This window comes from Trachemys scripta, chromosome 7 (genome assembly GCF_013100865.1).
Source record: "Trachemys scripta elegans isolate TJP31775 chromosome 7, CAS_Tse_1.0, whole genome shotgun sequence".
Classification (NCBI taxonomy): Eukaryota; Metazoa; Chordata; order Testudines; family Emydidae; genus Trachemys; species Trachemys scripta.
The window spans coordinates 123631066-123650654 of NC_048304.1; the positions used below are offsets into that span (position 1 = coordinate 123631066).

At 57.8% G+C, this 19589-nt stretch overlaps 1 protein-coding gene across 1 annotated transcript; it reads left to right on the top strand.

The window, feature by feature from the left end:
• The first annotated feature begins 3478 nt into the window (after positions 1-3478).
• Positions 3479-18642, top strand: KAZALD1 (Kazal type serine peptidase inhibitor domain 1). Its single transcript, XM_034777498.1, has 5 exons — positions 3479-3621; positions 6968-7571; positions 12155-12315; positions 16514-16661; positions 17524-18642. The coding sequence occupies exons 2-5, from the start codon at positions 7070-7072 to the stop codon at positions 17613-17615; spliced, it is 903 nt and encodes a 300-aa protein (XP_034633389.1). The 5' UTR covers positions 3479-3621; positions 6968-7069; the 3' UTR covers positions 17616-18642.
• Positions 18643-19589: the final 947 nt, after the last annotated feature.

The following is a 19589-nucleotide window of genomic DNA, read 5'->3' on the forward strand; positions in this document are numbered from 1 at the left end:
AGAGAGAGGCCTGCCCCATACCGATTCATCCACCTACTTCTTGCATCATCTGGGGGTGTCATGTAGGGGGCGTTATCTCAAATCCCTGCTTAGATCCTTGGGAGAGCTGAGGGGATTGGTATTGCCACCTCCCTGTGTTGTGCTTGCAATGTTGCTAACCTCTGGGATGCAGCCACGCACGGTCCCATAATAACCAGCCGCCGGCCCTAGCAACGCCCTGCGGGGAAGAGGGAAATGCCCGGCCATCAGCTCCTCTGCCAAAAAACAGCCCCCGAATGGAAGGACTCTTGGAGGGTGCTGGTCGTGCGAGTGACGTGAACGAACAACTCCCTGGGGTGCCCATCGGGAGGGAGAGATCAGCCCATGGCTCCCCACTCCTGCCTGCTGGGGGGCCTCGGGCCAGGCCCAGAAAGAAAAACAAACAAACAGGCAGCCCAGGGCGGCTCCCCAGCCCTGTAATTAGAGCTCTGTCGTCTGGGTTTAAGTGCAGGCTCTGGCTGCGGCTCCAAGACGGGGGTGAGGGGGGCTATTTCTGTGTGCCCCCCCCCCGCCCGCTCCTGTCCAGCTGTTCTGATGCAGGCGCTGCTGGAGCAGGGCGAGAGGCTCTCGTGTCTGGCTCTCCCGTAGGCTCCACAAAGCTACCTCCTGTTTCTCTCTGCTGCAGGAATATTGACCCCCTCGGGGCCCCATCCTGCTTCCCCCACCAGGAGCCTGGGTGATTCAGGCCTCTGGTCCTGGCAGGTGTTTAGACTGTCGGATCCCACCTAGGGACGTGTTCCTGTCTGCCTCGCCGGGCTCCAGCGTGGATGTAGATTATATAAACCCTGCCCTCTCCCCACCCCCAATAGCTGGGGAGAGGGATCCTGGGCAGGGGGGTGCAGGTGCAGCGGGATTAAAGACACCGGAAGGGTTAGTGATTTCTCTGAGCCGTGGCAAGAAAACAGCGTGTGATGGACGGAAGGCCACTGGCTGGGCAGGCTGGCTGGGCGCCGGAGCTCATGGAGATCTTTCCCCTTTCATGCATTTATCAGAAAATCAGCTGCGGAGGTTGTCCCCTGGGGGAATTATCTGAGATGTCATTTCCTTCAGCGACTTCCATGGACCGGCTCTGGCTGAAGAGGAAAGCCCCAGAGCAAGAGGGACTCCAGACGTTCCTGTCCTCCCCCGTGCTCTTTCATCGGCTACCAGACTTTTTCTGCACGGCCGCTGTGGGAACATCTCAAATCCTGCAGGCACTCCTGGCACGAGTTGCTTCTAGGATGAGAGTGCAGCGCTGCCATGTGTATACACAGCACCAGATGGCCCCATTGTACAGATGGGGAAACTGAGGCATAGAGGGGGACGTGACTAGAGGCAGGACGCGAAGCCAGGACTCATGATACCTAGTCCCCTGCTATACCCACTAAACCATGCTGCTGCCCCGCTGCCTGTTGTTACATTTTAGGGGTGCTGTCTTGAAGCCCCCCCCAATTGCCATTGCAGTCATCTGTGTTGCCAAACTGGGGGCCTCCCTGTCCCGTCTGACATTGCAGCACCGGGTGGAGCTGCTCTGAGGTGCACAGTGTGCGGGGACGGCTCCGAGTCGAGTGTTCACTACCCGTGCATCTCAAGGGAGGGTTGTGCCCAAGGGGCTGGGCTGTGTTTAGCCAGGGGGCCCTGAGCCCACTGCAGGAACTAGAGCTTGGAGGCGGAATGCAAAGCGGGTGGAAAAACACCTTTGTGGCTGGTGGCTTTTGTGGGAATTTTGGCCAGAATCGCTGGGATCGGAAGGCTAAAACTTTTCTATTTTCCATAAGAAACCACGTCTGAATTCTCAGCCTGACTGAACAAACCCATGGGAACGGGAAAATGTGGAGCGGGAGTTGGAGAATGAGACCAGTGCAATAAAAGAAACCATGTGACTCTAAGGTTCCAGAAACCCATTCCACTCTGGCTGAAATGATCTTGTGAGGTGAGCCCTGGAACTCTCTCCCCTTGGTACCATGGAGGGTGGCAGCCAGCCTGTGATATGTACCCCTAGAGCAGCCATGATGCCCGGTTTATGCCCGAGTGAGCAGCCAAAGAATCAGAGAAGCTGGACAAATAATATCACAACTTAGAATTGTTTATCCCTCGATCCCAAAGCACTTGACAAAGGAGGTTGGATTCATCAGCCCCATTTTACAGATGGGGAAACCGAGACATGGAGCCATGACAGGACTTGTCCACAGTCACGCGGCAGATCAGTGGCAGAGCTGGGAGAAGACCCCAGGTCTCTTCAGGCCCAGCCCAATGTCCCATTGCAGGATTGCTCCTAAGAGTCCTGTTTGAAATGTCCCCCTCCCTCGGCAGACTGTTCCACAGATCTTCAGAGCAGGACCCTTCCCCCATCACTAGCCTAATGGCCCCTTTCCCAGTGTCACCCCCTAAGTTCTGGGTAGACTGCCAGGCGTCCCCCTAAGCAAGGCCTGTCCCTCCTTGGCGTTTGGTAGAGATGAAAACCTGGATCTGAACTGCCCCAGACACTGAGGGAATCAACTCTGCCTCTTGCAGCTAACGCCCATCCCCCCGTCACTGCCCTTGTCCCCACCTCCGGACTTCTCAGGCCTCATCTACCTGGGAAAGTTGCACTGGTGTCCTTTGAATGGTTTTTAAATCTGTTTCATTTAAACAGATCCTGCAGGCTGGATTCTGGTTTGATTTAAGAGCCACTTGTTTCCATTTAGCTGGAGTCAATTCCCGGTTGACCTAAAGTGAAGTAAGCGGATCGGAAACTGACAAAAGAGCGTTCACACATGGGTATACACTAGTCTAATGAAACTGATTTAAAATCCCACCTGCAAACTGGCCTCAGGATCCTTTCCTGGCCCTCATTACTGCCGTGCGTGCGAACCTCATAATCTTTACCAGATTTATCCACCCCACCCCCGCGAGGCAGGCCTGGACTCTGGCTCAGGTCTGAGCCCAAACCCTCTTTCTGTCCACACACAAACCAGTCTGACTGAGGTCAGCAAGCACTCAGGGCCCGGTCCTAGGACCCTGTATGGGGGGTCAGAGCCCGAGTCCCGCTGCGACTCAGGTCCGAGCCCCATCAGTTTGCCGTGTGTCCGCATCTCAAGCCGCAGCCCCGAGTCAGGCGGTCTGTGTGGTGCAGGCCAGCGTTCGCACAGTTCTGAGCCCCGGGGCCAGCAGCTACACACCCAGGGTTAGCTGCAGTGCGGATGCAGTGCCCGAGCCCGGGGCCCACAGCCCTGGGGAGGGGACATGCCCACAGCTTGTCTGGGGCAGGGGGACGAGCGGCTGTGGCCTGCCATGGGATGGGGGTCAGACTGGAGGATCAAGGTCCCATCTGGCCTGAGCCCCAGCCCCTCTTTAGCTCTTTTAACCTCTCCTGGCAGCTCCCCCCGGCCGGAGTCTCCCACCCCCAGGGGCCGGGCAGGTCTCCCCAGCCAGGGGCCGCTTGGCTAGCCGGGTGTCCGGTTACAGCGGGCCGGGCTGGCGGGGCTCCAGGCGAGCTGCTGAGCGCTCGGGCTCCGGCCGGGGAGTCGCGTTTCACTCTGACATCAGCGGGGCGAGCGAGCCCGCTGGAAAAGCCACTCGGCCGGCGGGGCCCCCCAGCGCAGCCACCCGGCGCCCACCCAGGTAAGGACGCGGGAGCGGGGAGTCCGGGGCGCTCAGCTCCCTGCTCCGCCGCGGAGATACCCCCCGGCCCGCCCCCTTCCTCGCCCTGGAGAGGGGCCCATCTCACCCCCTGGCCTCTGCGCCCGGCCGAACCGGAACCCGGCTGGGAGCCGCTCCGGAGCCAGGCCTTTGCGCTCAGCCCCGTGCCCGGCTGCCTCGCCTCTCCGCTCCGGAGCGCACGGGGCGAACGCGGCTCCGCGCTCTGCCCCTGCTGGGGAACCCGGCAGCGCCCGGCGGAGCAGCAGGGAGCTCGCCCCCGACGGCTCGGGTCACAGCGGAGCTCCAGGCGCTCCGGTCGGGCCGCTGGAAGGGGGTGTGTCTGGGGCGGGTGGGGGGCGCACAGCTGTGGGGAGGCTTTGGAGACCCAGGGTGTTGTTTATGGCCGGGGGGATGGGGAGTGTTGATATAACAAGCCCCCCCCCCCAACCCCAGGCCTGCCACAAGCGGCTTTTCACTGCCCTGACCCTGGGTGGTGTTGCTGGGGGGGACTCAGGAGTTGTGAGCTCTGTACCTGGCTCCTGGAGGGGAGCGTGACCTGTCCCAGCTGGAGACAGAGCCAGGGCACCGGGGTCCTGTTCTCAGCTCCGGTTGGCAAGTGGGGTCAGAGCAGGGGCCTGGGAGCCAGGACTCCTGGGTTCTACACTCCCCGCTCTGGTCGAGTGGTCAGAGCAGGGGCCTGGGAGCCAGGACTCCTGGGTTCTACACTCCCCGCTCTGGTCGAGTGGTCAGAGCAGGGGCCTGGGAGCCAGGATTCTCGGACTCTGTCCTTGATGTCATCTTGCTGTAGGGCCTGGGATACCTCCGGCTCATTGCGGTTTGCCCCTCAGGTGGGGAGGGTAGCACTTCCCCGTCTGAGGTGGGTTAATCCATGGGCCCTTGCAAAGGGCTTTGAGATCCTCCCGGAGGAGGTGCTAGAGGAAGGGAAAGAACGGGGACTCGCTGGGGAACAGGAGGGAGTTGCAGTCCAGGAGGGGACCGGCTGGAGTCTAGCAAGATCGAGTGAGTTGCACTGAGCGTTTTTGCCCTCTGAAGCACTGGGCTGGGGCGAATTGCCAGGCAGGACAAAGCCACCAGCGGCAAAAGTGCCAAACAAAGCACAGGGCAAAGCGTCTGCAGCATCCCTGGTGCTAGAGCAGGCCTAGGGATCCGCTGGAGCGACGGCACTGGGGGTGCACGTGGCTGGAGTGCTGCTGGCTGCATTCTGGTGACCCCTAGGAAAGGCCTTCGGGGGGCTCTGCAGCTGGCATGACTCTGGGTGCCTCAGGGCTTGTTCTGTTTCCACATGCTCAGCCTCGGCACCCTGGCAAATGTTTGAGTGCCTCAGAGGTGAAGGGACCATTTCAGCTTGGACATCTGGCCAGCTGTCCGGGGGGAAGCACCAAGGGAAACTGGGGTCCAGTGAAGTCAGAGCACAGGGGACCTCAAGAGAATTAAAAGCCTTGCTCAGCTGGGACCAATGTTCCGGCTTTGCTCCTAGCAGCTGGTTTTGTCCAGAGATGAACCAGCCCCGTCCCTGCAGGACCAGCCGGCTCCTCTGGGCATGTTTGGATGGGGACAGAGGAAATGGGCATCGATTCTTGCAAGAGCAGCTGCTTGTGGAGGACGAAAGGTCAGCCTGGCTCTGCGGGGTGCATCTCCCCTTTGGGGCTGTCCGCTGCTGCCCGGGGGATGCAGAGATCTGGGTTAAAGATCCCACTATGGTGGGGTGAGTGGAGCAGACACAGAGAGCGAGGAGGAGAGGTCTGCTCTATGGTCAAGTCCATGCAGGGGGCTGGGTCGCCCCACTTGTAGCTAAACCCAGCTAAGGACCTGCTTTCTGAGCGGCGCTGAGCACCCAAAACACTCCCACTGAAGTCAATGGAAACAGGTGCGTGGCTCTGGGGAACACCCCTCTGCCCCACTCCCACCTCCAAAAACCACAACAGGAGAGACACATTTAAGGCACCCATCACCGGGGTGGCTGGGCGCCCTCCCATGTCTCTGTGATCCTGGGGGAGAAGGAATTGCTTCTCCGATGCCTCCAGCTAAGTAGCTGGGTCCATTGACCCTAAGAGAACATTGCAGTTCCCGGGTGATCTCAAAGCAGGCTTCGAGCAGCAATGCGTCCTGGACAGGAGGGAGGTGAAGTACCCCCTAGGTCGCATTATCTCCGTGTCACACATGGGCAAACTGAGGCTCAGCAGGGACGGGCCCAGGCTGCCAGTTGCTTGCACTAACCATTAGCCCGCACTCCCCCAGCGCCACGAATCTCCGTCTATTTAGCCTACTGAAGGGAAGATTAAGAGGCAACTTGATACAGCCATGTGCCGTGGGCCGGGGAGGAGGGAAGATGGCCGATGGCAGAAGACGCTTTCATCTAGCGTAGATGATCCAATCCAAAACGGAGATGCACATTTCTAACAGGCAGGGGGATTAGCCATCAGAACAGGGACGTGGTAGATTCTCCGTGGCCTGGAGTCTTTAATTGGAGGTTGGCTGTTTTTCTAAAGGACAAGTTGGAGCTCAGACAGCTGTTTTTGGGCTGGAGATAGGAACCACTGGCTGAAACTGGCCTGGGTGAGGCAGGATGTCAGATCAAGCGATTGTAATGGGCCCGTCTGTCCTGAATCAACATAAATCTAGGACTGAACCCCAGAGGTGGCCTGCACTGCTAATGCTGGCTGGCCAAACCATTTCAAAGAATTTGAAAGCCCATCACCCGCCCGGAAAGGAAATACACTATTGATGGTTTCCTGAGAACTAGAGGAACTGTGCTCCTGCTACAAGATTGGGAATAAGACACCTTTCCTATCACTTCTCTTTTCCAAACCACCACACTTTCATTTGTCCTCCCCCAGGGGCCCTTCCTCCTTCCCTCTTTGGAGAAGACCCACGGGACACCGTGGGATGCAGGGGTGGCTCCAGGCACCAGCGCTCCAAGCACGTGCCCGGGGCAGCAAGCCACAGGGGGCACCCTGGCAGTCCCTGCGAGGGCGGCAGTCAGGCTGCCTTCGGCGGCGCACCTGCGGGAGGTCCGCCGGACCACGGATTTGGCGGTAATTTGGCGGCAGGTACGCCAAAGCCGCGGGACCGGCGAACCTCCCGCAGGCATGCCGCTGAATCCGTGGGACCGGGGACCTCCCGCAGGCGCACCACCGAAGGCAGCCTGCCTGCCGTGTTTGGGGCGGCAAAAAGGCTAGAGACGCCCCTGGTGGGATGCTGATCAGACCCAAATGTCTGAATGGCCAGAGATCTGCTCCGTGCTTTGCACCACCCCAGGCAGAAGCATCTCCCTGTGCTCTAGTAACCTAGCTCGCTTTCCTTGCAGGCCTGAATGGCTTCTTGGCTTTGACGAGGGAGAGGCTGCCCCGGGCTCCAGTCTCTAAGTGATGGTGGCGACCGGACTCCGAGACCCAGACAGCCCGTGAGAATGTCCAAACCTGCCAACCCGACCCCCTCTCCACTCCTCTCTCTCTTGTTGTGTTTGAGCTGGGCCCTGACATGGCCCTGCGGGGCGCTGCCCAGTGCCCCGGATTACCTGCAGCGCGGCTGGCAAAGGCTGCTGGAGGAAGGAGAGAGCTGCTCGGACTGCAGCCCGGAGGAATGCCCCACCCCCCGGGGATGCCTGGCAGGCCTGGTGCGGGACCCGTGCGACTGCTGCTGGGAGTGTGCCAACCTGGAGGGGCAGATCTGCGACCTGGACAACACCAATCACTTCTACGGGAAGTGCGGGGACCACCTGGAGTGCAAGCTGGACACGGGGGACCTCCGGAAGGGCGAGGTGCCCGAGCCCCAGTGCGCTTGCCTCTCCAGCCAGACCCTGTGCGGCTCTGATGGGAAGACCTACACCCAGATCTGCAAGTTCCAGGAGGTGTTTCATGCCCACCCCGAGGCAAATCTCACCGTGGCCCACGAGGGACCCTGTGAATCAGGTAGTGTCTGGGGTCAAACCCCTTCCCCTCCAATGCCTTTCTTTCAGCCTTCCTCTGCAGGCCAGCCAAAGAGCCAGGGGTACATTCCATGCGCCAGACCAGGAGTCCCAATAACAATGGGAGCTGTAGGTCTCTTTCAGATGGGAAACCGAGGCACAGAGAGATGAAGTGACACACTCAAGGTCACGCTGGAAGCCTGTAGCAGAGCAGTGATTTAACCGTCCTGCTTCTCCAGTGTAGCACAGCAAATAGTCCCCAGTGGAAAACTGCAGCGACCTTTGCCAAGAATTTCTGGGAAGATCTCTGGGGGTTTTCAGAAGCTAATACACTCAAAACACATGTGAAAATTCCAGGGAGTCGTTAGCGAATTCTTGGGTTCATTACTGACTAGTTTTAAATCAAGCTGACTTATTTCACCCTCACTTGTCATTGCAAACAGAAATAGCTGCCCCACCCCTCAATCTTCCTGGGATCTTCCAATCGCTCCTGGAAATGGGAATTTGGGCTGCTTTAATCTGGTTTTCTGACTTGTTTTAATTTACTTTTTAAAAGCCCTCTCTAGTTTGTCGGGTAGGTTCTGGAAGGAGACTAGGAGAAATATACACCATTCCACACTATAGCCTGAGGTTAACGCTGTTTTTTAAAAAAAATATTTCCAGTATTTTCTGTCAAATTTGCTTTCATTAAAAAATCCAACATTTCTATCCTTTTTTATTGTGAAGAAAACCTCCATTGAGCTGTTGCATGCAGATAGACACTGAAACAATCCCGCTAAGAAACAGATGGGTCTGCCCTCATTTGGTGTAATGGGGTGTTCACTCTGAAACCTAGTGCCAGCATCTTACACCTCCAACTATACTAATTGCTTCACAGCTTATTCCCTTCACAGTACCCTCCCTCTAACATGCTTTATCTTGTGAGATCTGATTTCTTGGCAAGGATACTCCACAGGAATGTGGCTGCGTGCTCCAAACGAGGCAAATAACTAACTCTTCTTCCAGTTGCTTGCAGCTGTGTCTGTCCTCAGCATGTTTAGGTAGGTAGTTTGATTTATAAAAATACGAATAAAGATCTGCCGATCTGAGATTGTGAGAGCCCCTGACACAGGCTACAAAAATAAACCAATACCAGCAGCTAACCCCTCACCCCCGGCAGCCTCTTCAGAAAACTGCCCTGCCCACGTTTCGGCCCTTCCCAAGCCCCTCCCGTCGTATGTGGCAGACACAACCCCCGGTCTTGGAGAGATGCAGCAGCCCCACCCTCGCCCTCTGCAAGGTCGCCTGGAGAGCTAATAGCGAGTGCGCACACAAGTGGGTTCCAGGGACCTGGCATGAAAACTGGGCTGTGGCTAAACACGTAACCCTGAGAGTCTCAGTTCCCCCTTTCCTGCGCTTGGAGCAGGGAGGTGCCTTTAAGCCACTTTCGTGCTTCCTGCATTCTAGAGCCTGCTCGGTCCTGGAAGTAAGTTAGAGGAGCCTCAGGGCTGCTCTAATTTACATCTGCTTCCCAGGGCCTGAAGGAGCTGAGGAAAGCCACAGTCGAGTGTGCTCCAGTCGTGCCCCCAACCTGCTTTCTATGCCCGGGTGCCAGCTCCATGTGGGCTGGGGAGGCCCTTTGCGCAGGGGCTGGGGGATTTGCCCCTCCTTTAAGCAGCCGGAGTCGCATGAAGGGGCCTTGGCATAGCCGAGAGCCTGCGCGTTATTGATCTCGTCCCCTGGAGAAGGAACTCAAATTGTCCCCCGGGGGGGGGCTAGGAGGTGCCACCGAGACACGCCTCCTCCCACAATTCGCCCCATTGGCAGATGGAAGCCGCGTCAGGTTATGGTGGAGGGGCCGTGCCCCCCTCACGTCCCCTGAGATAGCTGCACTGAGAGGTTTCTGGGCTGGGCAGCCTGCTGGCCCCTTTCCTCTGGGGTCAGCAGGAGCTTGCGGGGGGCTAGGGGGTCAGGCTGGCGTTTAACGAGTCGCTTTCCCAACCTGGTGGCTTTGGAAGAATGGGGCCCTGCGCTGGAGGGAGACGTGACTGAGAAGCCCCAGGCTGCCGGGGCTTCTGCTGGGTTGTTTTTCTGCCTCGTAAATTGGCCAGACAATTTTCAAAACAAACCCACCGAAAAAGCACCCGCGGGCGTCGCTTCCCATTTCCTGGCAGGAGCTGTTGGTGGTTTGATGATCTCATTTCCCTGGAGAACTCGCACTACCAGGCGAGGATGGTACCACGTGTGCTGGTGTCATGGCTCAGCCTGAGAGAGCCTTGAAAACTCCCCCCCACCCCGACCCTAACATCTTGGATGGGGTCAAAATCCAACCAGTATTTTCTGCACAGACTCTGTATTTTCAGTCTCAGTCTGACTAGTGCTGGAGATTCAGCAAACCGACAGCGAGAAAGAACCAAAGCACCATCTCTCGCAGCGAGGCGGAGCCCGAAACAGCGGCTGTCTCCGTGAGCGGGCAGAGCCCCCAGGACTGGAACGGTGCGGCGCACATCCAGCAAAGGTGTCGCGGTCTCGGAGACCCCCGCCACAATCTCAGATGAGCTGTCGGGGGGCGGGACACTTCTCCCCCAGGACCTCAACCCCTGGGGTCTGCAATGAGGCCTGGTGATCAGTTGAGCTTCTGGTTAGGGTGGAAACACAGGGCAAGAAAAGCTCTTTTTGGTGACGTTTTTAACCACATTTTCCCCCTATTGGCGCTGTAACCAGAAAGGCCACCCATAGGCTACTGTGACTGTTATCCTGTGTTATATGTATGGTGGGAGCAGCTTTCAGATGTGCTTGGAAAGGGCCTTGCACACAGAATCAGAGAAATGTTGGACTAGAAGGGACTTAGAGAGGTCGTCTAGTCCAGCCTCTGAACATCCCTGATTTACCTCCCTGTGACTGGGTAGGAGTGTGGCCTAGTGGACAGGGGACTGGGACTTAGGGACCTGGGTTCATCCCCTGCTTCTTCCACTGGTTTACCGGGTGCCCTCTCAATGCCTCAGTTTCCCCAGCTGTACAATGGGGATAATTGCTACTGACCGCTTTTGGGAAGCACTTTCAGCTCTAAGGATGAAAAGCGCTAGGGATTAGTATAAACGCTTGTCTACTACAGCCGGGAGAGTCAGAGACGTTCCAGCATTGCCAGCTCCCATGCTATTTGATATCTTACCTACAACCTCAGCTCCTGGAGTCAAAGGATTTTGGGAGAATCTGAGCTCTCTTTTTTTTAAAGCAAGTTTCTAGCCCTCCTGGTTGCAGACAAAAGCCTTCGAAATGCAGAAGGCGAATGAAAAACGCCCAGCCTTGATTCCTGGTTCAAAATCTCATGAGCGTGAAGCCAATCTCCTGATTTTGGGAGAGGTCCCTCAGGATTCATTAACCTTTGGGTTTGTTGGTGCAGCAGGAAGCCAGCCAGCATGTGGCGGGGGGCAAAGTGTAGCTGGGGAAGGCTAAGGTGAGTGTCGGTCTCTGGGGGCCGGCACCGGATGATTGCAGGGGTTAAACGGCTGGCACTAAGGTAGCGCGGTTGGGTGGGTAATTGAGTCTGCCTGGCCTCACGGTCGGCATGTGAAGGGCGTGACTTTGAGCGTGCGGCGACTCTGCTGAAAGCCTCGTTACAGGGGCTTAGGCTGGGAAGACCGACAAGCTCTTTAATGAGAAAGTGGCACCTGCTGAGCTGCCATCCTAACGAACGGCCGCTCCTCAAATCGCTCGGCTTGCGTTCCACCCTGGGCTTTTGCCTGCTCCCCTGGCACGTTTCGGCTGAGGCTCTCAAAGCACTTTACAGACGTTCACTAGTGAATCAGCACCTGTCTCCCCACCTAGAAAGCTTGTGACTTGCCCAAGGCCAGGCTGGGAGAACTGGGAGTGGAACCCAGGAGTCCGGACTCCCAGTCCGTTGGCCTAGCAGCTAGGAAAGAGTCCCTTGCCTGTAGTGCTAACATATTCATGAGTAGACACTGATGGGGCTGAGTGGGGTTGTAACGGCCTCTGGTTCCAAATGAAATGCTCCTGAAGCCAGGAGCGGCATTGCCCCAGCGGGTGCGTTGGCCTGGGATGGAAGCAATGGGCTGCGGCCGTCTCTGGAAGAGGGATGTTCACGAAGGCGCTTCAGGGCTCCGTCCCCCTTCCGGGCCGATGGAGGGAACATGGGCAGGACTTGCAGAATGGCAGAGCGCCGAGGTGGGGAAAGAAGGAGGCCAGCCAGCCAAGGTGACGCGGGCTGGTGTTTGGTCCTCGGGGTGAGCTGAGCTAATGAAGGGGGGAGCGCTCCCAGCGGCCGTGGGGTGGGTTGGAGGCAGGGATTAGGCCTGGGCCTGATTCGCCTCCAGTGAAAATCAGGAATGGTTCTGGTGGTGTGAGACCGGAACGGTTCCTGGAGCAGCTAGGTCTTGGCGCTCTGCCGTCTGAGTGGGATGCTGGGCTGGGGCACGTCCGTCTGCCCTGAGGAGCGCTACGGAAGTGTCTCTGTCAGCCTGCAATCGGACCATGTATCTCCCACCCGGACGCTCTGCTGTGGGGCTGGGCCGGGCCTGCGAGGGGCTGGCCAATCGTCTGAACCAACAGGTCCCTCATCTCATCTCTCTCTCCCGCCTCCTTCCCCAGAGCCCCAGATCTTGTCTCCTCCCTACGACGTGTGGAATGTCACCGGGCAGGACGTGATCTTCGGCTGCGAGGTCTTTGCCTACCCCATGGCGTCCATCGAGTGGAGGAAGGACGGTGCGGAGATCCTGCTGCCGGGAGATGACCCCCACATCTCTGTACAGGTGAGCTGCGGAATCGGAGCTCCGGGCAGTGGCTGGGGTGGGTCGCCCTGTCATCAGAAGAAACCCCAGCTCGCTGGAGGGACGGCGAACCCCTGAGCTGCAGGGCGGTGTTTTCTACCTCTCTCCTCAGCATCTCATCTCTGTACCTCCTGCCTGCAGCCGGGCTGTTGTATCCCTCTGTACTGCCACGTCCCCGTAATCCCTTCTGTTGCTCCCCACCGAGCCCCTCGCAGCTGTCGGATTTCCCCAGGAACCCAGGTCCACGTCACTCGCTGCTGGTTGGCTCTGTGCCTTCTCCCCCAGCGGTGCCCCCATGTTTTTGTGCCCTTTGGCCAAACTGCCACGTAATCACCTGGCTGTGACGCTTTCTGTCCCCACGGCTCCCCTGGCGGCCCTGCGCTTACCAGCCCAGCGATACGTCTTCGGGTGCTCAGGGAGGGCGAGCAGCCGGCTGACATTCTGTTCTCCGTAGCGCAGCAGTAGGAGAACAGGGCGTGGTCAGCTTTGTTGAACCCAGTGATTAAAAGGACCACAGGCTGGTCAAACCCTAGGCCAGGTACCGGAGTCACAGGGGGGTGGACTGAGCGTGCCAGAGAGGGAGAAAGTAACAGGAACAAAATGCAGCACAGCTCCAGCGGGATGTTTGGGCATTATGGGGAGAGCTTGAAAACGGTCCCGTTTCTGGGGACGGCTGAGTTAAGGGCCACGCCAAGCGAGATTGTTGGCCCGGCACATGGTTCCGCTGAAGTTCTTCCTCCAACTGAAGCAACTCCCGTTTGACGAACGCATAGGGCACTAGCCAATCCCACAGGCAGCTTCGTTTCCCTTCCCGCCAGAGGGAGGGACCGTGGCTCTCTGCCACAAATCGCCGTGTTTAGCAGCGGCTGTGGCCTGATCGGGTCATAACTAGACATCTGCTTCTTGCCTGAGAAGGAGAGAAACAACATGCTCTGAGCAATCTCATCACCGGGATATCTGCCAGGTCTAAAGGATGGTTTTCATAGATTAAGGCAGAACAGACTAGATTTAACAGCCTCTCTCCTCACTGGCCACTTGCATTTCACCCCGTTAACCCCATTTGCTGCCCAATCTCTTGGGTTTGATTAAAGCATCTTCCAGCAGGCAGCCAGTCTTGATCTGAAGACGCCAAGAGACGGTGAATCCACAAGTCCCCTTGGTAGTTTGTTGCAATGGTTCATCACCCTCGCCGTTAAAAACGTGGGCCGTATTTCTCCTTTGAATTTGCCCGACTTTCATTGTCAGATTGACAGATGTTCAGGTCCAAAGGGACTGTTGTGATCCTCCAGCAAAGCAAAGACCAGAGCCCCTCAACCTGTGGGTCCTGCACCGAGCAAGCGATCTGCGGTTGAACCTAGCCCATCTCTGGAACGTGGCTGGAGCATGTTCTTTTCTTCCACCTCAGGCAAGGGAAAAAAACCCCAAACCCACCACCGGGCCACAAACGTATGCCGTAGGCAGGTGAAATCAGGTCTTTTCCTGGAGTAGAGGTGGGAGCTGCAAAGCGGGGCCTTAGAGGGAGAGGAAATAGGGCCTAGTTTGGGGGGATCTCAGGGGAAATGAAGTTCTGATTCGCCCCCGTCAGCTTGGAATACCACACGAGCCTGTCTCACAAGCTGCCTGGGCGCAGAGAGGAGGACAGTGCCTTGCGGGGCTAGTTGCTTTCTTTAAAGGAGACACGTGTGGGACAGAGAAGCGTCAGATCACTGGAAGGCCGCGGAGATGGGGGCAGGCCGGTTTCTGGGCTCGTTGAGGTTTTCCCCTCCTTGCTTGTCCAGTTTAATAGCTCAGTTGTGTTAATGACGAGCGGGAAAGGCCCTCGCCGGGTGAGAACAAGACGGGTTGCAGTGGGTAGGCAGCCAGACAAGGAAAGGCAGCGCCACGCCAAGGCTGGCCCAGACCCGTTTCCTCAGGGCTTCAGCTTTATTTCAGCCACGTGAAGCTGGGGGCACCGATGTCACCTTCCCCTCACCTGGGATCTTCTGCAGGGGCCGATCGGTTCCCTCCAGATAACATGGCTGCTGGTCACGTTGCTCTGGGGCCTTCCAGCCTGTCTCCTGGAGCTCTCCCCAAATGCGCTCCCGGTTGGCGTTTGTAATCACCCGCGTCTCAGCTGAGAACCAGCTGAGCCGCCACCGGTGAGGCTGGGCCCAGCTCCCTTTGAAGGGCCAGCTGCCCTGGGAGACTTCACCAGGCAGGGCCAGATCCCCAAAGGCATGTAGGCTCCTAATGCCCATTGAAATTGCCCAAAGTCCCCCAGGGAGCCTGTGGCAGATCAGGGAGTTGAACCCATGTCAGCCCAGTCCCAGGTTAGTGCTGTAATCACTGGCCCATCCTGCCGGTGTGAGGCCATCACGGAGACCCGGCTCAGCTTTGTGCTGGGCTCTGGGCAGTGACAGGCCCTGCCCAAGCAGCTGACAGTCTAAGCAGGCAAAGGGTGAGAGAAAGGAAGTAATGTTACAGATGGGAAACTGAGGCACAGAAAGATTCAGTGACTTAGCCGAGATACGTGACAGAGGCGGGAATTGAAACTCATGAAACCCAATGCAGAGCCTTAGACCACCTGCCCTCAGTTGCTTTTTTTAAACAACCCCTGGACTTCAGGAAGTCCTCCATGCGTTCCACTGACTGTATTTGTATCAGCCATGCACACACACTCCTGGATTTCCATCTCTGCCGCGGGCAGGGAACCTGCTATGTACAGGACCTCAGCGCTGTGCACCAGAATTCACCCGGAAGCTGGTATATATGTGTCAGACAGTAATAAACTGTGCATCACCAGTGAGATGCAGCCACTTCTGGGGTGGAACGCAGTGACCTTTCTGCATCATGAAGACTTGTTTAGGGTGGGCCGTGGAGGTACAAGTAGGAGTCATGGGAGGAAATTAAGCAAAGGAAAATCGAGTCCTGCGAGGAATTACTTGTTCTCATTGAGATGTTAGCCCACGGGAGGGTCGCCAGAGATAAGTGATGGATCCTTATCATTTGAGCCTCTCTTTGTGCAAGGCACTGGTGACAGACTAGCTAGAATCTGATAGGAACCGGAATGCTGGTAACCTTACGCCACTAACTACAGGCTAACAGCCGTCTGCTTCACTGGTCACCTACAGCCGCACTGAAACTGCTGCAGTTCCCGGGTCTCGCTGGGATAGGACAGCACGAGGGGGTGGAGGTGCCTGTGTCAGATGAAGTTGGGGAAAGTCACCAGGGGATGAAGGAAGGGATGCTATGGTACGACAATGGGAAGTGGGTGAGGGGAGTGCAGGGTGGTTCCCAGATCGGATAAAAATGCTGGCTGGAGATAGATGGCTCTGGACTGTCATGGAACTGGTAATCAAAAGCAATTCCAGCCTTCCCTCTGTTTGGTATCTCTTATTCCCTAGCGCAGTGTCCTGAAGGCAGCTCAGAGGCCCTGGGTTTACAGGCAGGGCAGAGCAGGGCCGACACAAACGTTCGGAGATCGATCGGTTTCTTCTGGCTTTGTGTATCCTGTTTATGCAAAGGCGGGGGGGGGGGGNNNGGGGGGGGGGGGGGGGGGGGGGAACCCCGGCAGAAAACCAGACCGCTGGGTGGGTTTTGCCCAGGCCCTTTTAAGTGTTTGCAGGGTTTTGGTTTTTTTAAAAGAAAGCCTCAGATTTTCACATCTGAAAAGAAATGGGCATATTCCAGTTTGGATCCAGAGAGTCGCGTTTCCCAACAGGCTGCGATGGAGGTCTCTGGATAGGGGTGTTGCAAGGGAGCTATTCCTGGAAACATGGCTCCCTGCCTGGCCCCAGTTACTGTTAAAGAGCCCTTCCTTCGCCGACGTCCTCCAGAAATCCCCACACAGCTGTTACTGCCTGCAGCTGCCAGCCAAGGGCCCGGTTTTGTAGAGCCACCACCTTTACCAGGCCACTAGAGGGAGCCAGTATCCTAGGGCTGAAATGCCAGGCCTCTGCCTAGGTCTGCCTTTTGTGCTGATGCCGATGGGCTACATTCACCCCGGGGGTCACATTCCTGCCTGCCTCCGAATTACACCGGGGAGGAGGTTGGCCCCAGGAGGCTGGCCAAGAGAGACCCCTTTCCCTCGGCGCTGTCCTGGGGATGGTCTGGCAGATCCCCACAGCTGGACCCCGGCAGCCGCCGGCTTCTCACTCTGCCGTACGCCCGGCGGACGCTAGCTGAAAGTGTTTGACCCCAGTTCAGGGGCGGCCCCCAGAAGTACGAAGTGACCGGCTGGCTGCAGATCCAGGGCGTCCGTGTGACGGACGAGGGCACCTACCGCTGCTTCGCCAGGAACAGGGTCGGGGAGGTGGCTGCGCTCGCCAGCTTGACGGTGCTGACGCCGGGTAAGTGAGACGCCCCCCGGCCAGCCCCTGCACTTCAGGGAGCCGGGTTCTGCTTTCCTCTGGATGTTTGGCCTTCCCCAATCACCAATAAAGCTACACTGGGGGCTCGCTGCGCAGCTCGGCTAGGGGAGCTGGTGGGGGAGTGGGTTGTAGGTCCACCCTTTGTGTGGTCAGCAGGGACTTTCAACACCGCAGCAGCACTCTGCCACCTGAGATAAAGGAGGAACTCCATTCTCTGAGGCAGCCACTTGAGGGGGACGCAACACACCCCTTGCCTAGTGTCTTACCCACTCTTGACCCCTAGAGACAAGTGGGGGCTCTTAGGCCAAACTACAGAAGGCTGGAGACGTGGGGCTCAGGAGAGCTCGGGAGGAGGGGGGTGCGTGCGTGCATGCGTGCAGGAAATGTGCACACTCCCAGCTGTTGGTTCCATTAGACAAGATCAGAATGAATATGTTATTTTTGTTTAGAAGGGCTAGAAACCCGCCTGCTTCAGGGCATCCCCCAACCACTTGCTGACAGGGGTCAGGAAGGAGCCACCCTCAGGGGCAGGTTATTCCATCATTGGCCATTGTGGGGGTTTCTTGCACCTTCTTCCAGCTACTGGGCTGCTTGGACCCATTGCTGTGAGTTAGCGGAAGCAGCTTCCTATTGGGCTTGGCTTTGGGCACTAATCGACCCCGGTCGAACTTCACTGTTGGCAGCGGGATTAGCCGAGGGATGGATTTGGCCCATTAGGATTCAGGGTGTTGAGCGGTTGGGTTAACCATCCCCAGGGGCAGGGAGAGGCGGAGGGGCCCGTGGCCCATACCGCGGAAGTTAGGTAGAACTGTACCCCTCGGCTTCTGTGCCGTCTTTCCAGATCAGCTGAACATGACGGGGCTGTCCCTGCCCAGGCCGCGCCCGGGGCCCGAGGACGACGCGGAGAGCGAGGAGTCGGACGATTATTACTAACGGCTGCAGCGGGGAGGTGGGATCCAGGAGGGAGTCGTCGTCCGCCAGCCTTCCTCCTCTTCGGCAGTCCGAGGCGTGAACCTCTGGGGGTGGCGTTTGGGGAGATCCCCGGAGCAGACTCCTCCCCCCCCCACATGGAAACTCCTTCTGCTATAAACAGTTTTGGGTTGAGATCTTTTGGGGTGGGGGTGTCCATCTTTCAACATATCCCTTTGCTGGGTGAAGGGGGCAGCAGGAGGGTGGGGGGAGGGAGGGCTTATTAGGGGTTTACTGGCTCCCAGGAGAGGTGAATGCTAACGGCACCTGGAACCGTGCAAAGAGGGTCTCCTGATTCAGAGAAGCTCAGCACACGTGCTGGCTTGGCTACGGGGGCCCAGCAAACAGGAGCTCGGCTAAGCTCCTTTCTGGCTCACCGGGTACCAACAGACCGTGGGGATCTGATCAGACACAAGCGAGCCTGGCCACTAAATGGGGATGCCACTAATTGTCTGCTCCGACGTCCGGCTACCAGCTGGTAACCAAATCAGGCCCTGATGGACCTAGCCGGGAGGTGCTCTTGGAAATCCTCAGGTGCAACTGGGCCCTTGGTCTTGGGGAGATTCGGAGCCACTCTCCTAAGACGGAGCCACCCCGTGCCAGCATTATTGGGCCCTCCGGGAGCAGAAGGACTCGCTTCCCAGGCTAGGTGCTGTCATGGTAAGGACCGACAGGCTGGTGCCCGCTGCTGCGGGGCTGGAAATGGGATTCAGATTCCAGCCCCATGCGGGGCGACACAGAGGGCTTGTCACTAACACGTGAGGATGACCACGCCCCCTTCCAAGCAGCCTGCATGTTACCCCCTCTATCCCCCCGCTGCAATACGGTGACAGCCAGTCCTGGGGCCACGCTGGGGCCTGCAGCTGGAATGGGCTCTCGGAGTGCTTTGATCAGCCTCTGGGGTCAGCACCCAACCGTAGAAAGGTTCCTCTCTCCTGACTCCGGGTGAGACTCTCTCTCCGGTTTATTAAACCTTTTCTCGTCTCTTGTGCGTGCACGGCTTTTCTTCTCTTCCAGCCACGCTGTGGCTTCGGGAGAGAGGGGCAGGGAGGGCCGGTCCACTGCACCAGGGCTGTCCCTAGCCTCAGTGGTCAGGGGTTCCCATGTAGAATGGCCAGTGCGGCCCTCCACCCTGTCCTTTATGGAACCGGGCCCCCCTTCTAGTCCTGGTAGCGATACTGTCGCCAATCGCGACACTGCGTGGCCACTGCACCACAATGCAACATGCCCACTGGGCGACACTGCTGGAGCAGAGGGATACAATTCACGTGGTGCAGGAGAGTCCCGCATGCCAGCCTGCCAGCTGCACATGGTACCGGGACATCACGAGAGCACCACCCAGCACGTGTTTATTGCATTTACACACGCCTAAGGGAACGCGGGTGCTTCGGCTCGTTCCACATAAGGTAGGGCTCAGGGTCTGGGACAGGTGGGGGTGGGGCTGCTCTCTGGAGGATCTTCTCCACTCCCCACAAAGAGGTCATTGGACAGGGGTGTCTGAGGGCTAGAGACAAACTGGTCTGTGCTGGGCTGGTCACTGGCAAGTGCCGGACCCCGGCACTTCAGGAGTTCAATGTCCATTGACATCCAAAAACGCCCATTTCTGTTCACACCAGTCCTGAGCTCCTGCACCGACACATTGCTCCCAATCGCGAATGGAGATGCCGCCTGAGCGAGGACTGAGTGGGCAAAGGGGACACGACGGCCAGCTGTCCACCCAGCGCCCACTGACTTGCAATAGCAGTGAGGAGCCACTCTCAGCATGGCCAGCCCCAAGCGTGTACACACACACACACACACACACACACGCGTGCCTTCGAAGCACTCAGGGTCACATCTTCCACCTTTTCTCTGCTACCAGCAAGGTTAGAAACCTATGGTTTTTGGGGGGTAAAACGAAAATAGAGATTCTCACAAGATCACATGACTCCGGGAGCT

Coding starts and splice junctions, on each gene's coding strand:
- KAZALD1 (XM_034777498.1), top strand. CDS start 7,070: ATGTCCAAACCTGCCAACCCGACCCCCTCTCCACTCCTCTCTCTCTTG. Junction 7,572..12,154: donor CGAGGGACCCTGTGAATCAG/GTAGTGTCTGGG, acceptor CTCCTTCCCCAG/AGCCCCAGATCTTGTCTCCT. Junction 16,662..17,523: donor CTTGACGGTGCTGACGCCGG/GTAAGTGAGACG, acceptor CCGTCTTTCCAG/ATCAGCTGAACATGACGGGG.